Source organism: Schistocerca cancellata, chromosome 3, assembly GCF_023864275.1.
Source record: "Schistocerca cancellata isolate TAMUIC-IGC-003103 chromosome 3, iqSchCanc2.1, whole genome shotgun sequence".
Classification (NCBI taxonomy): Eukaryota; Metazoa; Arthropoda; class Insecta; order Orthoptera; family Acrididae; genus Schistocerca; species Schistocerca cancellata.
In genome coordinates this window covers 146,181,409-146,202,840 of record NC_064628.1, presented here as the reverse complement: position 1 = coordinate 146,202,840, position 21,432 = coordinate 146,181,409, and the positions used below count along the sequence as shown (strand labels likewise).

At 42.0% G+C, this 21,432-nt stretch overlaps 1 protein-coding gene across 1 annotated transcript in view; it reads right to left on the bottom strand.

The window, feature by feature from the left end:
- The window catches only part of LOC126176063 (membrane-bound alkaline phosphatase-like), a 160,989-nt gene that overhangs the window by 21,746 nt on the left and 117,811 nt on the right, over positions 1–21,432 (bottom strand). Inside the window, exons 8-9 of the mRNA XM_049923196.1 lie at positions 13,393–13,584; positions 7,485–7,589 (exon numbers count right to left, since the gene is read on the bottom strand). Coding sequence (XP_049779153.1) covers positions 7,485–7,589; positions 13,393–13,584 — 297 coding nt within the window. The remainder of the gene's footprint in view (positions 1–7,484; positions 7,590–13,392; positions 13,585–21,432) is intronic.

Sequence of the window (21,432 nt, the reverse complement as noted above, 5' to 3'; positions counted from 1 at the left end):
AGGTTCACATAAGCCAGTGTAGTCCTTTATTAGTATTAGGATGAATCAAAATTTTTCCTTTCGAGAGCCATATTAACCCCTTCTCTGAGCTTAGCACAACCCTGGGGAATGTCACTTGCATTACTGGCCGAAAGGTCGGACAATTTTATACGCTGACAATGCCGTCAACAGCCCAGAAGAATTTTATTGACCTTTGTCTAAACGTCGATGCTTATGTACCCTCATCGGAGTCACGATGGGTTGCATATACGCTGCAGCAACATCCCCAAACGTAAACTCCTGATCGCATCTTATATCTTCAATTATAATCCAGAAATCACAATATAAAGTTTGAATAATTACGACGGGAATTCGTTAGCTCTAGTTTACACACATATAACTTCTACCATGAGCTATACATAGCCCCGATATTTCATGACTTCGTAAGAGAATCCGTAACGGACGAGCAGAGACCACAATACGCATCGCCCGCAACAGATCACTACTTCACATAAAATAGGAACTCTGGTGAACAGAAAGCTCGTACCCAGTAGTATAAATTGATATGATATTGATTTCTCCACTATCGATATCTACATCTACATCCACACCGTTCCTCTGCAAATTCACAGTTCAGGTCCTGGCAGAGGGTTCATGGAACCACAGTCAAGCCATTTCTGTACCGTTCCACTCTATAATGGCGGAATAAGAAGCACTTAAATCCCACAATGCGAGCTCGGATCTCTTATTATGATGATCTTTCTCCCTATGTAGGTGGACGTGAACGAAATATTTTTCCAATCAAAGAAGACAGTTGGTGATTGAAATTTCATGAAAAGATCGAGCCGCAACGAAAATCGCCTTTGGTTCAATGATTGGAACCCCAGCCCATGTATCATGTCCGTGGCACTCTCTCCTCTATTCCTCGATAATACACTCCTGGAAATTGAAATAAGGACACCGTGAATTCATTGTCCCAGGAAGGGGAAACTTTATTGACACATTCCTGGGGTCAGATACATCACATGATCATACTGACAGAACCACAGGCACATAGACACAGGCAACAGAGCATGCACAATGTCGGCACTAGTACAGTGTATATCCACCTTTCGCAGCAATGCAGGCTGCTATTCTCCCATGGAGACGATCGTAGAGATGCTGGATGTAGTCCTGTGGAACGGCTTGCCATGCCATTTCCACCTGGCGCCTCAGTTGGACCAGCGTTCGTGCTGGACGTGCAGACCGCGTGAGACGACGCTTCATCCAGTCCCAAACATGCTCAATTGGGGACAGATCCGGAGATCTTGCTGGCCAGGGTAGTTGACTTACACCTTCTAGAGCACGTTGGGTGGCACGGGATACATGCGGACGTGCATTGTCCTGTTGGAACAGCAAGTTCCCTTGCCGGTCTAGGAATGGTAGAACGATGGGTTCGATGACGGTTTGGATGTACCGTGCACTATTCAGTGTCCTCTCGACGATCACCAGTGGTGTACGACCAGTGTAGGAGATCGCTCCCCACACCATGATGCCGGGTGTTGGCCCTGTGTTTCTCGGTCGTATGCAGTCCTGATTGTGGCGCTCACCTGCACGGCGCCAAACACGCATACGACCATCATTGGCACCAAGGCAGAAGCGACTCTCATCGCTGAAGACGACACGTCTCCATTCGTCCCTCCATTCACGCCTTTCGCGACACCACTGGAGGCGGGCTGCACGATGTTGGGGCGTGAGCGGAAGACGGCCTAACGGTGTGCGGGACCGTAGCCCAGCTTCATGGAGACGGTTGCGAATGGTCCTCGCCGATACCCCAGGAGCAACAGTGTCCCTAATTTGCTGGGAAGTGGCGGTGCGGTCCCCTACGGCACTGCGTAGGATCCTACGGTCTTGGCGTGCATCCGTGCGTCGCTGCGGTCCGGTCCCAGGTCGACGGGCACGTGCACCTTCCACCGACCACTGGTGACAACATCGATGTACTGTGGAGACCTCACGCCCCACGTGTTGAGCAATTCGGCGGTACGTCCACCCGGCCTCCCGCATGCCCACTATACGCCCTCGCTCAAAGTCCGTCAACTGCACATACGGTTCACGTCCACGCTGTCGCGGCATGCTACCAGTGTTAAAGACTGCGATGGAGCTCCGTATGCCACGGCAAACTGGCTATCACTGACGGCGGCGGTGCACAAACGCTGCGCAGCTAGCGCCATTCGACGGCCAACACCGCGGTTCCTGGTGTGTCCGCTGTGCCGTGCGTGTGATCATTGCTTGTACAGCCCTCTCGCAGTGTCCGGAGCAAGTATGGTGGGTCTGACACACCGGTGTCAATGTGTTCTTTTTTCCATTTCCAGGAGTGTACAAACGAGCTGCCCTTCTATGAACTTTCTCAGTGTCCTCCGACAGTCCCGTCTGATGCGGACCGCGCATCGCACAGCAGTACTCCAGAAAAGAGTGGGCAAACGTGGTGTAAACAGTATCTATTGTAGACATGTGGCACTTTCTTAGTATTTGTCCAATTAATGGCAGTCTTTGCTTTGCTTTCCCCACAACACTTTCTGTGAGATCGATCCAAATTAAGATATTCATAATTTTAATCACGAAGTGTTTAGTTGAGTTTTGCACTTTAGATTTGTGTGATTTATCGTGTAACCGAAATGTAGAGGACTTATTTTACTGCTCCAGTGGATGACTTCTCGCTTTCGTGCTTCTTATATGTTACTGCCGCCAAACGTTCTTTCTTTTTGAGCTTGATCGTTCGTTCACCACAAGTTCAATGGATATGCCGACTTCTATGTCACTCATGAACCATCTAAGCCCTCATATTAAAGTGAGATACGCCCAAACTTATCCTGCACAAGGGAAACGGGCAAACTTGGTATAACCTTATGGTGACGACTATGTTTGTTTCATACTCAGTGTCAAGCCTATCAGATCTCAGATACCACTCACTAATGCTGCAGTAGGAGCGAACAAGATGAATCAATCTAGCAAAGAATAAAGCGAATGGAAAGCTGAGATTTATTAACATAGGACGAATGTTAAACAATAATTAAAGAATATCATATTTGCGGTTTCTACCTGGGAACGTCCCTTACGTATTCAATGTGCAAAATAAACACAGTTCGCATTAAGGTTAGCGTTGGGGTCGCTTCTGTGTACTAAACGGATCGTAACCCATTAACAGATCGATTCCTTTATTTTGGAGAGATCTCAGTGACCAATCCGCAGCCGCCGTCGGAAAACATGATGCTTTGACACAATTAGGGCCTGAGAGAAAGCATAGGCCTCCTTCCCGATCAAGGCTGGTGATCACACACAGCGATATAGGGAATGCAAACTAAAGAACATGTCCCGGAGAACAAATTTTCTTGGCATTGCTACGACGAGGCTTGTAGGTTTAGAAAGTTATGTAGAATGAACACAGAACCCGACTGGCGTGGAAAGGCTAGAGTTTCGTTAGATAAAATCTCAATTCACAAGAAAAGCATAAACGTCTGTGAACCAAGATTTCCCACACCATTGGACATTGGATGCTTTTGCGCACTGAAATCATCGTACTAAGTTTGAATCGAAAAGGTTATATTCAGACGCAAAGCCAATTTGAGTATCAACGAACACTCCCTACCCCTGAAAGCGCTGATGCCTTGAAGATATACCGCGTCCAATATCCTGCATGACCCTACTTGAAATTAGTTCTTTATGTACATTCACGAGCTCGGAGAATTAATTTTGCTTTACGACCACTTCCTCCGTAGTTCCCTTCACAACAGCCTACCAAATGCTCATTGACAGCATTCAGCAAACGCAACCCTTAGAGTCTTTATTTTGGAGAGATCTCAGTGACCAATCCGCAGCCGCCGTCGAAAACATGATGCTTTGACACAATTAGGGCCTGAGAGAAAGCATAGGTCTCCTTCCCGATCATCTTCCAGAACCACCAAAAAAATTCTCAAACGTTCTGTCTTCTACAACAAAATATGTCAGCCAGTGACATGTCTGGCGTTTCAAATAGGAAGAAAGCCTCACTTCCGCCGCTGAACTTTCACCACGAATTCGCCGAACTTGGCACGTAGGACACTCAGGCATGTGCAGGTGAATGGCCTACTCGTTTATTTAGAAGGTCCTTCTTGCTATTGTCCAGAGAAACCCTATAGAAACTCCCCCTATCTTCCTGCAGAAAGATAGAGAAGAAGCCTGCTCTAGCACACTGGTGAGTAACAGCATACATTTAGTGCACGGTTTGTTATATGCACAGACCAAAGGCTGGTGATCACACACAGCGATATAGGGAATGGAAATTAAAGAACATGTCCCAGAGAACAAATTTTCTTGGCATTGCTACGACCAGATTCTTCACGAATGAGAAAGGACAAACAATATAGTCCTTTTGCGATTCAACAAAGAAGTACGAGATTAGCGTGCGTCTTTCAACTGGACGTTTTAGAACATCAGTATTTAAAACGTCACTCACTGTGCTCCTTAGTATTAGCTATATTCTTGGGTTCCATTGATTACCCTGTAGTTAATCGCCCATAAATCGTCGAAAAACACCCCCCCCCCCACACACACACACACACACAAACACACGCTCTCGGATAGACATGTCTCCTTCACTGAAGATAGTTTCCGTATTTCGTTCTGCGGTCTCAGTGTCGTTTAACAGACATTTAGAACTATAAAACAGGGAATGTTAAGTACTTGGTTGTACAAATACGAAAACCCTCCACCTGCGTTGGCGAATGGTTGCCTGAGGTCTCAGGAGAACTCTAATTTCGATGGAAGTTGTAAAATAAAGATTCCATAAATTGCCTCGTAGATTTGAGATGCCTTGTGAAGAAAAGAAATTTTTTATTAAATTACACGAGTGAAGGTTTTAAACTGGTTTATAATAAAGCAAAGTCATATTTTCAGTATCACCATGCACATCGGTTGTGAGTGCTTTGTTCACAAAATCCTGTGGTTTAAAATTTAAGTTTACGATTCCAGAGAAGAAAATTAACTACATTGAAGTCAGGCTGAGGAGGCAGAATATTGGCTAGAGTAAGGCAGAGCTGAAGGGGAGGAAAGAAGGTACTAGAAAAACTCTGTTGGACAGTTCCCTGACTCCGCTGAAGAATATCATCACAGGAATCTTTAAAATTAATGATTTTGTTTGTTTCGTAAGTAAGAGTAGCTAAGTAATGCAACAACATTTCATAGTATTACGTAAATTGGTTTTATGGCACTTAAATAAAATGTACAGCCTTGTTTTCTTTCCGTATTGCAGATACCACATTGCACCTGATGCGTGGAATACGACAGATGTATTGTAGTGTTCCATTGCCCCAAATGCAGAACAAGAACTTAACATTAATAGGTGGACATAATGGAGTAACTACGTTAGTTATCGAAAATGAGGAGAGGTGTGGAAATATTTAGGTTGCGTAGAGAAGTTAACCTGAACAGGGACAGTGACGTAAGAGTACCGAGAGCAGTAGTCCATACTGTGAGATGAAATCCGGCGTGGGTGAAATTTTTTATTTAAAACGTCTGTGGTTGTCCTCTGGTTGGGTAGAGCGATGTATTTTGCTGATGTAGACTGAAGTGTAAATCAAAATAGCAAGAACCTCTGCAAACGACTTATTTTCATTTTAATAATCGTGAAAGAAGTGGAAGAAATGGAAGAGGATGCAGATGAATATGAAATGGGAGATATGATACTGCGTGAAGAGTTTGATAGAGCACTGAAAGACCTAAGTCGAAACAAGGCCCGGGGAGTAGACAACATTCCATTAGAACTACTGACAGCCTTGGGAGAGCCAGTCCTGACAAAACTCTACCATCTGGTGAGCAAGATGTATGAGACAGGCGAAATAACCTCAGACTTCAAGAAGAATATAATAATTCCAATCCCAAAGAAATCAGGCGTTGACAGATGTGAAAATTACCGAACTATCAGTTTAATAAGTGACAGCTGCAAAATACTAACGCGAATTCTTTACAGACGAATGGAAAAACTGCTAGAAGCCGACCTCGGGGAAGGTCAGTTGGGATTCCGTAAAAATACTGTAACACGTGAGGCAATACTGACCCTACGAGGTATCTTACAAAATAGATTAAGGAAAGGCAAACCTACATTTCTAGCATTTGTAGACTTAGAGAAGGCTTTTCACAATGTTGAAAGGAATACTCTCTTTCAAATTCTAAAGGTGGCAGGGGTAAAATACAGGGAGCGAAAGGCTATTTACAATTTGTACAGAAACCGGATGGCAGTTATAAAAGTCGAGGGGCGTGAATGGGAAGCAGCGGTTGGGAAGGGAGTGAGACAGGGTTGTAGCCTCTTCCCGATGTTATTCAATCTGTATATTGAGCAAGCAGTAAAGGAAACAAAAGATAAATTCGGAATAGGTATCAAAGTCCATGGAGAAGAAATAAAAACGTTGAGGTTCGCCGATGACATTGTAATTCTTTCAGAGACAGCAAAGGGCTTGGAAGAGCATTTGAACGGAATGGCCAGTGTCTTGAAAGGAGGATATAAGATGAACATCAACAAAAGCAAAAGGAGGATAGCGGAATGCAGTCGAATTAAGTCGGCTGATGCTGAGGGAATTAGATTAGGAAATGAGACACTTAAAGTAGTAAAGGAGTTTTGCTATTTGGGGAGCAAAATAACTGATGATCTTCGAAGTAGAGAGGATATAAAGTGTAGACTGGCAATGGCAAGGAAAGCGTTTCTGAAGAAGAGAAATTTGTTAACATCGAGTATAGATTTAAGTGTCAGGAAGTCGTTTCTGAAAGTCTTTGTATGGAGTGCAGCCATGTATGAAAGTGAAACATGGACGATAAATAGTTTGGACAAGAAGAGAATAGAAGCTTTCGAAATGTGATGCTACAGAAGAATGCTGAAGATTAGATGGGTAGATCACATAACTAACGAGGAGGTACTGAATAGGATTGGGGAGAAGAGGAGTTTGTGGCACAACTTGACTAGAAGAAGGGATCTCTTGCTAGGACATGTTCTGATGTATCAAGGAATCACCAATTTAGTATTGGAGGGCAGCGTGGAGGGTAAAAGTCGTAGAGGTAGACCAAAAGTTGAATACACTAAACAGATTCAGAAAGATGTAGGCTGCAGTATGTTCTTGGAGATGAAGAAGCTTGCACAGGATAGAGTAGCATGGAGAGCTCCATCAGACCAGTCTCAGGACTGAAGACCAGAACAACAACAACAGCAATAACGGTGAAAGGGAGTCCTTTACCTATATAATAAATCATATTTAAAAGTATCAGTTTCCTAAAATATTTGAAGGCTTGTCAAGTGTAACTTACGTAAATCAGGTCCTGTGTGCGCTAAATAGATGGTTAGGTATGTGGGTTACTAGACGTATAACAGAAGAGTATACTTCAGCATACGTCCTCATAATGTATGTGGCATTGTGCATTCAAGATATTCTGTATGTTCCCTTATTTGTGAGGCTGTAGTTCTAATAGGCCTCATTTCTTCCTACCCTTCTGTAGATACTTACTGGTGTTGTCTTTCTCAGTAATATTCCGGCCCTCTACGTAGCTTGGGCCGTTTGCGTAGTTGACAGTCATGCGGGTAATGTTGTTATCGTCCAGATCCACAATGCCTGCAACAGGAAAATGCGGATCAAAATGCAAACCGATATTTATGGGTATAACTATAGTCTATAACATAATTAATCTTTTGTTACATAACATCCAGAGAAATTTTACGGTTTGTGCTATCTGTTGTTCCCCTCTCTTCATGTTCCCAGTCAACATGAAAGCTTCCCTCAAAACCTTTTCTATATCTTCAGATTTGCAGGTTAATTTTGAAAAATGAAGAGGACCGTAAGACGATTGTTTGATCCACAATCTTTTATTGGTTACACAACAGTTTTTTGAACAATTGCAGTTCCATAATCTGTTGTAACAAATAAAATCATTTAATCATCTGAGGTAATCCCAACTCCAGTCTTCTCATGGAATCCATATTTCTGTGTCAAAAGACTCTTTTCAACGCGCTGTTTATTCCATTCGATTGCTCTTCCAAGTCCCTTGTCGATTCTGACAGAATTATAATTTCATCAGGAAAGGTTTAATTTCTATACTCAGAACTTCAATTCTCTTTCCAGATATCTTCGTGAATGTCATTAGAATATGCTAATTGTACAGATTAATAACATCGGGGATAGGCTACAACGCTGTCGCATGCCCATATTAACTTCTGCTTTCCTTTCGTGTCCCCCGACTCCTAGAATGACGGGGTTAATTTTGTGTAAATTATGAAAACCTTTTCGCTCTCTGGATTTTATAGATACTTCCTTCAGAATATCAAAGAGAGTAGCGCAGCATACACTGTCAATATCTTTCACTTCACCTACAAATATCATAATCGTAGGTTTGTCATTCGTCAACCTATCCTTCTTCGCTCATGGGGAGGCAAAGGTAGTACAGGCTACTCTTGAGATTGACAATTACACGTGGTCTCCACATGCCCGTATCACTTGGGTATCCCTGCCCACAGGTGCAGAGCCAGAGCGGTATCGTGTATATACACATCCCAGCTGCCTGACTGCCGATGGGCAGGTACTATAGTTCAATTCAAGAACGATGGCGATTCCCACAGGTCGAGGCACAGGCGAAGACTGCAGTGTTGCCGGTTCCCAGCGACACGTGTTTGTGCTTGAAGAACCTGTGTATTCTTCAAATTGTGTTTCTCGCACGCTTGTGTAGTATTTGTCGCTTATCACCACCGTCATCGATGACTGTTCGTAACAAATGGAAATAAGGACCGATGACCTTAGCAGTTAAGTCCCATAATATTTAACACACATTTTTGAACAAATGGAATAAAAATTCGCTGAACAGGACGCTACGATCACTCATAAAGCGCGCCTTGGCTACGCTACTGCAGCGGAGTGCTTAAAGCACCACTGGATGCTCACTGGCTGTCAGATAATGCATGACGTAAGCGCGCAGAAGAAGCGTGAACTCGACGGTCACCGTTTGTGACTCCTTCTATACAGGGTTAAAATTACTGAAACAGACAAACCAAAAAATGTGCAATAATAGCAGTGCACAACAGTTTTCGAATAAGGAAAGTTCACAACGACAGATAGTCACACACCAGCGAAACAAAATTTTTACTATTATGGTGGGCTTAAAAGAGCAAATTTCATTATGCTATAACTTTCCAGTCGTTCATGCCAGCTTAAGCTTCATAATGGCCATTAGACCGAAACTACTAGCGAAGCGAATTGTGCAAAATAAAGGACAGCTGAAGGTTCACCATGAAATACACTCCTGGAAATGGAAAAAAGAACACATTGACACCGGTGTGTCAGACCCACCATACTTGCTCCGGACACTGCGAGAGGGCTGTACAAGCAATGATCACACGCACGGCACAGCGGACACACCAGGAACCGCGGTGTTGGCCGTCGAATGGCGCTACCTGCGCAGCATTTGTGCACCGCCGCCGTCAGTGTCAGCCAGTTTTCCGTGGCATACGGAGCTCCATCGCAGTCTTCAACACTGGTAGCATGCCGCGACAGCGTGGACGTGAACCGTATGTGCAGTTGACGGACTTTGAGCGAGGGCGTATAGTGGGCATGCGGGAGGCCGGGTGGACGTACCGCCGAATTGCTCAACACGTGGGGCGTGAGGTCTCCACAGTACATCGATGTTGTCGCCAGTGGTCGGCGGAAGGTGCACGTGCCCGTCGACCTGGGACCGGACCGCAGCGACGCACGGATGCACGCCAAGACCGTAGGATCCTACGCAGTGCCGTAGGGGACCGCACCGCCACTTCCCAGCAAATTAGGGACACTGTTGCTCCTGGGGTATCGGCGGGGACCATTCGCAACCGTCTCCATGAAGCTGGGCTACGGTCCCGCACACCGTTAGGCCGTCTTCCGCTCACGCCCCAACATCGTGCAGCCCGCCTCCAGTGGTGTCGCGACAGGCGTGAATGGAGGGACGAATGGAGACGTGTCGTCTTCAGCGATGAGAGTCGCTTCTGCCTTGGTGCCAATGATGGTCGTATGCGTGTTTGGCGCCGTGCAGGTGAGCGCCACAATCAGGACTGCATATTACCGAGGCACACAGGGCCAACACCCGGCATCATGGTGTGGGGAGCGATCTCCTACACTGGCCGTACACCACTGGTGATCGTCGAGGGGACACTGAATAGTGCACGGTACATCCAAACCGTCATCGAACCCATCGTTCTACCATTCCTAGACCGGCAAGGGAACTTGCTGTTCCATCAGGACAATGCACGTCCGCATGTATCCCGTGCCACCCAACGTGCTCTAGAAGGTGTAAGTCAACTACCCTGGCCAGCAAGATCTCCGGATCTGTCCCCCATTGAGCATGTTTGGGACTGGATGAAGCGTCGTCTCACGCGGTCTGCACGTCCAGCACGAACGCTGGTCCAACTGAGGCGCCAGGTGGAAATGGCATGGCAAGCCGTTCCACAGGACTACATCCAGCATCTCTACGATCGTCTCCATGGGAGAATAGCAACCTGCAATGCTGCGAAAGGTGGTTATACACTGTACTAGTGCCGACATTGTGCATGCTCTGTTGCCTGTGTCTATGTGCCTGTGGTTCTGTCAGTGTGATCATGTGATGTATCTGACCCCAGGAATGTGTCAATAAAGTTTCCCCTTCCTGGGACAATGAATTCACGGTGTTCTTATTTCAATTTCCAGGAGTGTATAAGTTCCTTCAGTTAAAGGAGAAGTTAAAAAATGCCTCCACTGGCTTGTAAAAGGAGGTCACGTTGTTGGGTCATGTTCCGTCTAACACCGTGAAAGACTGGAGAAGTTTCATTAATTCCTACTGCTGCTGGCACTATCTAGGCAATTAGATCCTCTTCTGGTTCAACAGGGGTTTTGTAAACAAGGTTGCACGTTTCTCGTCCAGAGGGGTCAAATCAGTGAAACGAATAGGTCACGGTGCAGGACCCGCGCTGACAATTAACGATTGAAATGTGCCAGTGCCTTGACATGCAGGAACCGCGTGCATTGTCTTGTGGCGAATGGTACGTCATCCAGTAACTCTAGCAGTGCTCTGACGAGAAAATTCCATTTATGCCTGTCATTTAATGGTACAGGTAGCAGATATGCATCAGTTAAAGTGTGACTATTAACATCAGCCCACACATTCGAGTAGAACCGCAACTAATGACCGAGGAAACATAGCATGTGCATCAACGTCATACAAAACAAACGAATTGTGGATGTTGAAGATCCCATCATACCTGAACGTAGCTTCATGTAGAAGCAGCGTAGAGGACGAAGTCGTTGATGCATTTGACACTGTTTCAGTTACCACTGCAAATACTGTGCTCTTAGTGGATAACTATCTGTTTCCAGATCGAGCACATGCTGATTCGTTCCAGGTTATGCGCACTTTGCTAAGAGCTGTTAAAAAATAATTTTGACATTGGAGAAAATTTTTTTTGTTGCCCCGTGTAACCTTCCACTGTCTGTCGGTATAAATAATTTTCTCCCCATAGAGCTGGAAAAGCCTATTCTGGTAGTAGGATTAATGTCGACTGATGCGTTCCCACATTTCTCCAAAGACTAAAGTGACTGATTAAGGTAGACTTCTCACAGCTTCTCCATTATTCTGTAAACCATTCATGTCAGTAGCTTGCAACCATGACATTTTATAGTGAGAGTCCAGTAATATATAATAATACAATTGTTAGGAAGTATTTTCTAAAATTAAAGTGTAATATGTAGCCTCATAGGGAAGTGAAACATGGATGACTAACAATTCAGAGAAGAGGAGAACAGTACATTTCATATGAGGTGCTATAGGAGGAAGCTAACAAGGGAACCTCCCCATCGCACCCCCTCAAATTTAGTTGTAAGTTGTCACAGTGGCTAGGCCTTGAAAAACTGAACACATATCAATAGAGAAAACAGGAAGAAGTTGTGTGGAACTATGAAAAAATAAGCAAAATTTACAAACTAAGCAGTAAATTTTTAAGATAGGCCACACCAAGGAGAGGGTGAGCTCGACATCGCCGTGGTCTGGTGGTTAGCGTGAGCAACTGCGGAACGAGAAGTCCTTGGTTCAAGTCTTACCTCGAGTGAAAAGTTTACTTTCTTTATCTTCGCAAAGTTATGATCTGTCCGTTCGTTCATTGACGTCTCTGTTCACTGTAATAAGTTTAGTGTGTGTGTTTTGCGACCGCACCGCAAAACCATGCGATTAGTAGACGAAAGGGCGTGCCTCTCCAATGGGAACATTTGAACGCAAGGTCATAGGTCAATCGATTCCTCCACAGGAAAATACGTCTGATAAATCCTATACGACATTGGTGACGGCATGTGCGTCACATGACAGGAATATGTTGTCGACCCACCTAACTTGTACACTTGGCGAATGAGTAAAGAGATTCTTCTACCTTGCCCGATTTAGATTTTCTTGGGATGTGATAATCACTCCCAAAAAAGTGATGAAAACATAAGAGTTTGTCACATAAACTGCAACAAATGAGTGCAACAGTTTCACAGTCGCACAGTTTTTCCTGTGCCCTGACAAAACATATGTTTTTAACGTTTTCAATTTTTTCCGTTTAGGTGTAGCGTCCCCATAATACGGCGCAGTTACCTCGCATCAGACGGACGGACGGACAGATAATAATTGTATGAAAATAAAAAATTAAACTTTTCACTCGAGGGGAGATTGGAACCAAGGACCTCTCGTTCCGCGGCTGCTTACGCTAACCACGGGACCACGGCGCTCCTGCGCTCAGATGACCCTTGATGTTGCCTATCTTGCAGATTGACTACTCAGTGTGTATATTTTGCTTATTTTTTTCATAGTTCCACACAACTTCTTCCTGTTTTCTCGATTGACCTGTGTTCAGTTTTTCAAGGCCTATCCACTGTACCAACTTATAACTAAATCTGACGGGGGTGCGATGGGGAGGTTCCCTTGTGAGTAATGAATAATCAGTTCAGATAACGGAAATGAAGTACTGAATCCAATTTGAGAAGAAAGAATTTTATGGCACAATTTGATTGGACACATCGTGTGACATTAATGAATCAGACTGGATAACTGAGTAAAGTGTTTAGGAGGGGGATGGGGATACTAATTGTGGAGGGAGACTTGAATAGAGTAAGCAGGTTCAGAGGGATGTAGTTTGCAGTAGCCATGCTAAGAGGAAGACGCTTGCACACGGTAGATTAGTGTGGATAGCTGCATTAGGCTAGTTTTTGGATTGGAGACCAAAACGACAACACAAACAAAGCTCTGTAGGTACTAAACTTTAAAACGAAATTGAAACTGCTACTTCAGTCATTGATGTAAGGAAGTTGGAAACATATGAGATAAACCGATAGAAACACAAATAGAAAGCCACATGTGAGTGCTTATTGGCACGGGCAGTGATGGAAGCTTTACCGAGGATGTCGTTGCCACGCGCTGGGTATCCGCTGACACTCATCGTGTGGGCGTGGTCGGCCGTCACCACGATGAGCGTGTCGCCCTCGTTGGTCATGTCGACCGCCAGCTGGACCGCCTCGGACATCTCGATGGTCTCGTCCAACGCCCTGTGCACCCAGTTATTGTGGTGCCCCATGTCGATACGCGCACCTGCAGGCAATCACAGCTGGCATAGCGTCGCGTGTCTCCCCATCACAGTTTCAGCAGAGAAGTACCGTAGATAGCAGGAGGCAACAAGAGGAAATGTCTGAAAAGTGTCCTCCGTAAACCTAAAATAATTGTCATCACATTGCCCAGTGGATAACGAATATGAGCATACTTCAGAAAAGTTAAGGAAGAGCTAACATCTCTTAGACTTTATTCCATGAATTAACAACATAGGAAGTGTTGAAAAATATACACGGTGCGTTTTATCAAGTCTTTCAAATAGGAAAAGACACTGATACTGATTCTTCGTTTTGATCGCTTCAAGCAATCTGGTTCCCAATACGTGAGTTTCTCGAAGAGCTATAACAGTTCTTTGACTTGAATGAATAACTATTTGATGTTAGCTGTTTGCGTGTGCGTGTGTGTGTGTGTGTGTAAATGTATGTGTGTGTGTGTGCGTGTGTGTGTGTGTGTGTGTGCTTGCGTGAGAGAGAGAACATTAGATTTTCATTGTTTTGGTACACAATTAAGTCATCAATTTGTTCTTTTATCGACATTCTGTCCGCTGTATAACTCATTAGAAGTGATGTGTCCATATCATTGCACAAAACGATTAAAGGATGAGGAATTATTATTATTATTATTTCTTTCCTTTCTCAGACGTTATGTCTCGTTAAAAATGGAAAGTGACGCGGAACTTGATCAAGCGTGACTTCATTTTAACTGTACGGTATATGTTAAATTGCATTTAGGAACTTTCGGGTAATTGAACATGTATCAATAATTACAGATTTCTGTAGTTATATATATACGTTTGGATGTAGCTGTATTGCGTTGATGTACTGGTGGATATTGTGTGGTATGACTCCTATAGTTGATAGCATAAATGGTATAGTGTAAACTTTATCCTGATGCCACATGTCCTTGACTTCCTCAGCCAGTTGGATGTATTTTTCAATTTTTTTCTCCTGTTATCTTCTGAATATTTGCTGTATTGGGTATGGACATTTCGATTAGTTGTGTTAATTTCTTCTTTTATTGGCGAGTATGATGTCAGATTTTTTATGTGGTGTTGTTTTATCTGTTATAATGGTTCTGTTCCAGTATAATTTGTATTCATCATTCTCCAGTACATTTTGTGGTGCATACTTGTATGTGGGAACGTGTTGTTTTATTAGTTTATATTGTATGGCAAACTGTTGATGTATTATTTTTGCTACATTGTCATGTCTTCTAGGGTATTCTGTATTTGCTAGTATTGCACATCCGCTTGTGATGTGATCTACTGTTTCTATCTGTTGTTTGCAAAGTCTGCATTTATCTGTTGTGGTACTGGGATCTTTAATAATATGCTTGATGTAATGTCTGGTGTTTATTGTTTGCTCCTGTATTGCAATCATTAATCCTTCTGTCTCACTGTATATATTGCCTTTTCTTAACCATGTGTTAGATGCGTCTTGATCGATGTGTGGCTGTGTTAGTCGATACGGGTGCTTGCCATGTAGTGTTTTCTTTTTCCAATTTACTTTCTTCGTATCTGTCGATGTTATGTGGTCTGAATGGTTGTAAAAGTGGTTAAGAAATTTCAATGGTGTAACCTATGTATTTATATGAGTGATTGCTTTGTGTATTTTGCTAGTTTCTCCTCGTTCTATAAAGATTTTCTTAAATTGTCTACCTGTCCATAATGTAGGTTTTTATGTCGATAAATCCCTTTCCTCCTTCCTTTCTGCTTAATGTGAATCTTTCTGTTGCTGAATGTATGTGATGTATTCTATATTTGTGGCACTGTGATCGTGTAAGTGTATTGAGTGCTTCTAGGTCTGTGTTACTCCATTTCACTACTCCAAATGAGTAGGTCACTATTGGTATAGCATAAGTATTTATAGCTTCTGACTTGTTTCTTGCTGTCATTGTATTGTCTTGTATTATCTATGCCTATAGGCATCTGTTTTCTCCATCGCTTCTATGCAGTCGCTGTGGTTATCCAATATGTAATCTTCTTGTTTAGTGTGTTTTCCCTTGACTATGCTATTTTTCTTACATTTGTCTGTTCCAAAAGCCATATTTATATCATTGCTGAATACTTCTGTTATCTTTAGTAATTGGTTGAGTTGTTGATTTGTTGCTGTCAGTAGTTTTTGATCATCCATGTATAGCAAATGTGTGATTTTGTGTTGGTATGTTCCAGTAATATTATATCCGTAATTTGTATTATTTAGCATGTTGGATAGTGGGTTTGGAGCAAGGCAGAACCAGAAAGGTCTTAATGGATCCTCTTGGTATATGCCACACTTAATCTGTATTGGCTGTGATGTGGTATTATTTGAATTTGTTTGGATATTAAATGTGGTTTTTCCAATTTTTCATTACTACGTTTAGCAACTGTATCAATTTAGGATGTACTTTGTATATTTCCAATATTTGTAGTAACCATGAGGAGAATACACTATCAAAAGCTTTTTGGTAACCAATGTATGCATAGTGTAGCGACCTTTGTTTAGTTTTAGCTTGATATGTCACCTCTGCATCTATTATCAGTTGCTCTTTACATTCTCGTTCTCCTTTGCAGCAGCCTTTTTGTTCTTCATTTACAATTTTGTTCTGTGTTGTATGCGTCATTAATTTCTGTGTGATGACTGAAGTTAATATCTTGTATATTGTTTGTAGGCATGTTATGGGGCGACATTTTGCTGGGCTTGCTGTGTCTGCTTCAGATGAGTTATTCCTTGTGTAAGTGTATCAGGGACTGGGTATGGGTCTGCAATGTAACTGTTAAATTATTTAGTTAGATGTGAATGTGTTGAGGTGAACTTCTTTAGCCAGAAATTTGCTATTTTATCTTTTCCAAGGGCTTTCCAATTGTGTGTAAGATTAATTGCTGGGGTGACTTCATGTTGCAAAATTATCCCTTCAGGCATTTGTGGTATCATCATGTGTGTGTCTGTTTCTACTTATATCCACAGTGCATGTATGTTATGTTGTACCGGGTTTGACCATATGTTGCTCCAGAAGTGTTCCATGTCTGTCATGTTTGGTGGATTGTCTATTTTAATGCGTGTGTTATCTATTGTCTGGTAAAATTTCTTTTGGTTTGTGTTGAATGTTTGGTTTTGTTTCCTTCTATTTTCACTTTTTTTGTATCTTCTAAGTCGTTTGGCCAATGGTTGTAATTTCTGCTTCTTTTCATCTAATTGCTCTATCGCTTCTTATGGTGAGATTTTACTTAAACTTTTTTCTTTTTTTTTTGCCTGATATTTCATTTCTTATAAATTGTGTTAGCTGTCCAATGTCTTTTCTCAGTTTTTCTATTCTGTTCTGTAGCCTGTGTTGTCATGCTGGTTTTTTGGGTTTCTTCTGTATGTTGTTTGGTTCTGATCTCTGCCCAGTGTGTATATTTAGTGTTGTGACTGCTCCTATATAAACCAGTAGTTGTAACTCTTCCATAGTTTGAATTTTCATTTATTTTGTTGTGTATGATTGTGTTGATAATTGTTATTGCTGTTTCGATTTGTGGGTTATTTGGTGGTCTATGTAAGAATGGTCTAATGTCAGTATTTGTGTCTTTGTATTCTATATATGTCAGCTAAAATTTTTCTTCTCTATCTAACATGTGTGTCACTTCATGTTCGATTTGTGCTTGTTCTGGTGGCTGTCTTAAGATTTAGTTTTCCTCTGAATGTTTAATCGATGCGTGTTGTTCTTTGTTTGTTTGCTCTGGGATGTTTGAGTCCATTATTGTATTTTCTTCTTCTTCTGATTGCACATTATTTTGTTCCAGTATTTTTTGTACTTGTTGCTTGATGTTTTCTAATTCTGACTGGGGTATCCTGTTATTTTTGATTACTACACGGATCTGATCAGCTAGTCGTTGTTCTGTTAAAAATTTTAATTTTGGGTATGTGGTAAAAAATGTTGTGTATACTTGTGATCTGTATCCAGTTGTGTTGGTTCCTTAGTTTGTTGCTTGGTAATAACAGAACATGAGGTGTCGGTTAACTTCATCTAACCATCTCATCCTCTGTCTTTGTTTTCCTTCTAGAGTGGTTGCAGGAAGTATATCCTGCAAAACACTTATATTTGGATTTAAATCATTTTCCGTTTGGCTAGCAGTGTCGTGACCATTGTGGACGGGCTTAGGGTTCAAGCGTCGTCCCCGAACATGACAGCGCTTGTCCGAGGTTTCATTAGTTCCGTCCTGAACCAAGTAATCACACTAAAAGGGGGTTAGCCCTATTAGTGGTTTGTTCTTTTCGTCGCCTTTTAACACTGGCAGAACATACGGGAGGCCTATTCTTTTCCTGGGCCTCCACAGGTTTTATTATTATTATTATTACTATTATCATTACTAATATTAAAATTATTATTATTATTATTATTATTATTATTATTATTATTATCATCGTTTAGTATGTCTTGTGGCTGTCTGTCATTTGAGTGAACGAGACTTCATTTCAGTGGAAGAAATACGACTTTTCCTACTAGAAGCCGGTGATGGAAGCTAACTATGTTTATAATACTACAATTAGTTGTCATGCATAAAGAAGTAACAACAATCCAAACATTAACAACAATCCAAACATTAAAAAGGTTTAAGACGGGGATTTTAAATGTCTTCAGGATCAGGAAACGCTCTGGATTTCAGACATAGGCGTATTATTCCTCTGGGCACTCAACCGAAATGTAGTACCACCAAGAAATACGCTAACGGGAGTTTGTTCACATGGAAGATATTTTGAAGTTTCTGGACATATCGACTTCCGAAAATTCAAACTGTAATACATTCTGTTTGTAGAACTCCTCAAATCAAAGGTGAAGAGGTTCTGCTGTCAAGAGGATAATGATCATTAATTAGGCACAATTAATCGGTCTTAGATTGTTTGTAGATGATTCTGTCGTTTCCAGTCTAGGAAATCCATCGGAATTCAGTTCCAAATTGAATTAGGCAAGTATGGGTACGATACTAAACGTGGAAGCTGACACAAATTATGAAAAGTGTGAGGTTATCCACATCAGTAATGAAGGGAATCCGTTAAACGACGGTTACACGATAAATTGCAGAAACCTAAAGGTTTCTAGGGATTACTCTTACGAACAGTTTACGTTGCAATGACCACATAGATAATGTTATGCGTTTTATTGGCAGAAGAGTTAGAAGATGCAACAAATCCATCAAAGAGACAGGCAACAATATGTTTTTCTGTTCTCTGCAAGAATATTGCTGTATGATACGGGGTACTTGTCAGATGGCATTGACAGAGGACGTCCAAAAATTTCAAAGAAGGACAGCTCATTCTGTACTACTGCGAAACAGAAGAAATGTTGTCACGGATGTGATACGGATGTTGGGGTGGCAGTCATTAGAATAACGGTGTTTAGCATTGTGATAAGATATTTTAATGATACTGCAATCAGCAACATTCTCTTGCTAATACGAGAATATTCTGTTGACGCCTACCTACAAAGGGTGACACGATCGCAGCAATCACATCAAGCACGAAAAGATGTAAGTGTTCATTTTTTCTGTACTTTATCCGAAAAGTAAGCGGTACATAAACAGTGTGCTAATGGCTCTTTGAACCCTCTCAGAGGCACATGGATTTCAGAGTAGTCACGTAGATGTAGATTTTGATAAGAATTAAACATGGTAAATGTTAATGAAACCGACAAACTGCAATGACAGACAACTGACTGGAAATGGACTGAAAATGTCCTATGAACACCTGTCTGGAACTCCATCGTTGCCAAGGGAGATCACACTGACGGAAGACATCTGACTACGTATCGTGTGTTTCCTTTGTGTTGCAGGCTGTGTGATTGGCGCAACGTACTGTAAGCAGCAGAATGGCCCGGTATTCATGCCGGGAATAAGATAAGATGGTGTTTGTGTTCGGCGAAGCAGAAGGAAACGGCCGAGAGGTAACACCGCTATACCAAAACAAGTAACCTCACAGACACCGACCACATGACACAACATATCAAGCCCAATACATCAAGCCCTTTTGTGGGCGTTTCCGACACCATGGATCCTTTCCGACAGATTTGGAGTACCCGATTCTAAAAGGTATTGTGAGAAACCCTAGTACAAGCTGCAAGTATGTGGCCCGCCAACATAGTGTAAGCCAAAGTACGATCGTGTGTATCCTGCATGACAACCGCTACTATCCCTATCACCATGGAGGCCATCGCTCTGGGAAGATTTGTTGCCCTTACATGCAGCACACCACCCTTTTCCGGACGTATGTTCGTAGGGTACCTCCACTCAGGAAACCGTCCATGCAGTTTGTCCGTTCTTTTAATGTTCACCCTGTACGCAGCTGTACACCTACGACGCCTTTTCCCTTGTAGAAAAGGCAATCAAACAGAACGACAAGGACATAAGCATTGCGTTTCTCAGGCCTAATCAAACAGAACGACAAGGACATAAGCTTTGCGTTTCTCAGGCCTAATGGTTTCTTTCGTTCTTCGACTGAATTTGTGCACTGCGTAATAGTAAATAATATTAAGTTAAGAATTAACTCAGAGCAGGCGTAAATGATTTGATTTATTAATTACAGAACAATAAAGTAATTGTGCCTTTTCCGCTGCAAAAAAAAATTACAGTATCTTAGTGATTGTGTTAAAATTGTGTTACAGCGGGTACAGCACAATTATTTTATTGTAAGATTTCGACAACAATGTACTTGCATGGAAATTAATACTATGAAGACTTGTGACGTCACTCAACGTACGTCAGTTCACTACTGATGACATCACTAGCCACACCCTCTTGTCTATGTTGTCACTATCATGACCCGACAAGCCACATTCCAATAATACTACGTCTCCCACACTGAAATGAACCACATTTCATTCCTTGGAACTGGGTCCGCCATTAAAATGAATTTCTACATCATGTTCCACTATTGCTTGCAATTAAAATGAGGCAATAAAATTGTAACAAATAGCCCCATGTTACAGCAAAAATTGTAACATACTTACTCGAACATCATCATGTTACAGTAAAATTGGTAAAAATTGCCCAATACATCATCATGCTACTACAAAGTTATTACAAAGTGCTTAATTCTACAATGATATTGTGACAGGTTAGCCAACTTTACAGTGTAAATTGTACCAAATTAACATATACATTGTTACGTTACAGCAAAATTGTTACAAATTGCCTTATGCATGTTAGATTAAAATTGCAACGAACTGCCTCATACATCACAATCGTTATATTACACTGCAACGAATTTCTCCGAACATCGCTAATGCATGGTAAATACTGCTGCAGACAAGGTTGATCAGTTTATATGGTGACTACCTTTACTCTGGATAGAACTGGTTGGATCAATAACGGTCAGTTTACGTATGGTCGCTGTCTTTATTTACCCTGTATGCTGTTGGAGCAATAATGTTTAGTTGATATAGTGACTGACATTACGCCAGATACTAATGTGTTAGGCAATAATGGTCAGCGAATACAGTAACTACCATTACCCTGAATGTATAGCGACTATGAATGTAACATAACCTAGAGCGAACTGGTAACAGTTACTGAATCCTAAATATTATTTTTCACAATAAACTGGCAGACTATAACTTGGTAGTCGTTGTCAGCTAGTGGATATCCCTACTTTTAATTCGTTAACAGATAATCGTCAAACGAAATTGTAACAAATAGCCCCATACCTCAACATGTACAGCAAATCTGTAATAAATTGCTCCAAACATAATCACGTTACAGGAAAAATTGCAACAAAATTCCACATCAAAATTGTAACAGGTTATCCCACTCGTCACTGACTACACAATATGTCACTTTTTCCAATCAACTACAAATTATTCCATTAAGCAAAACACTTA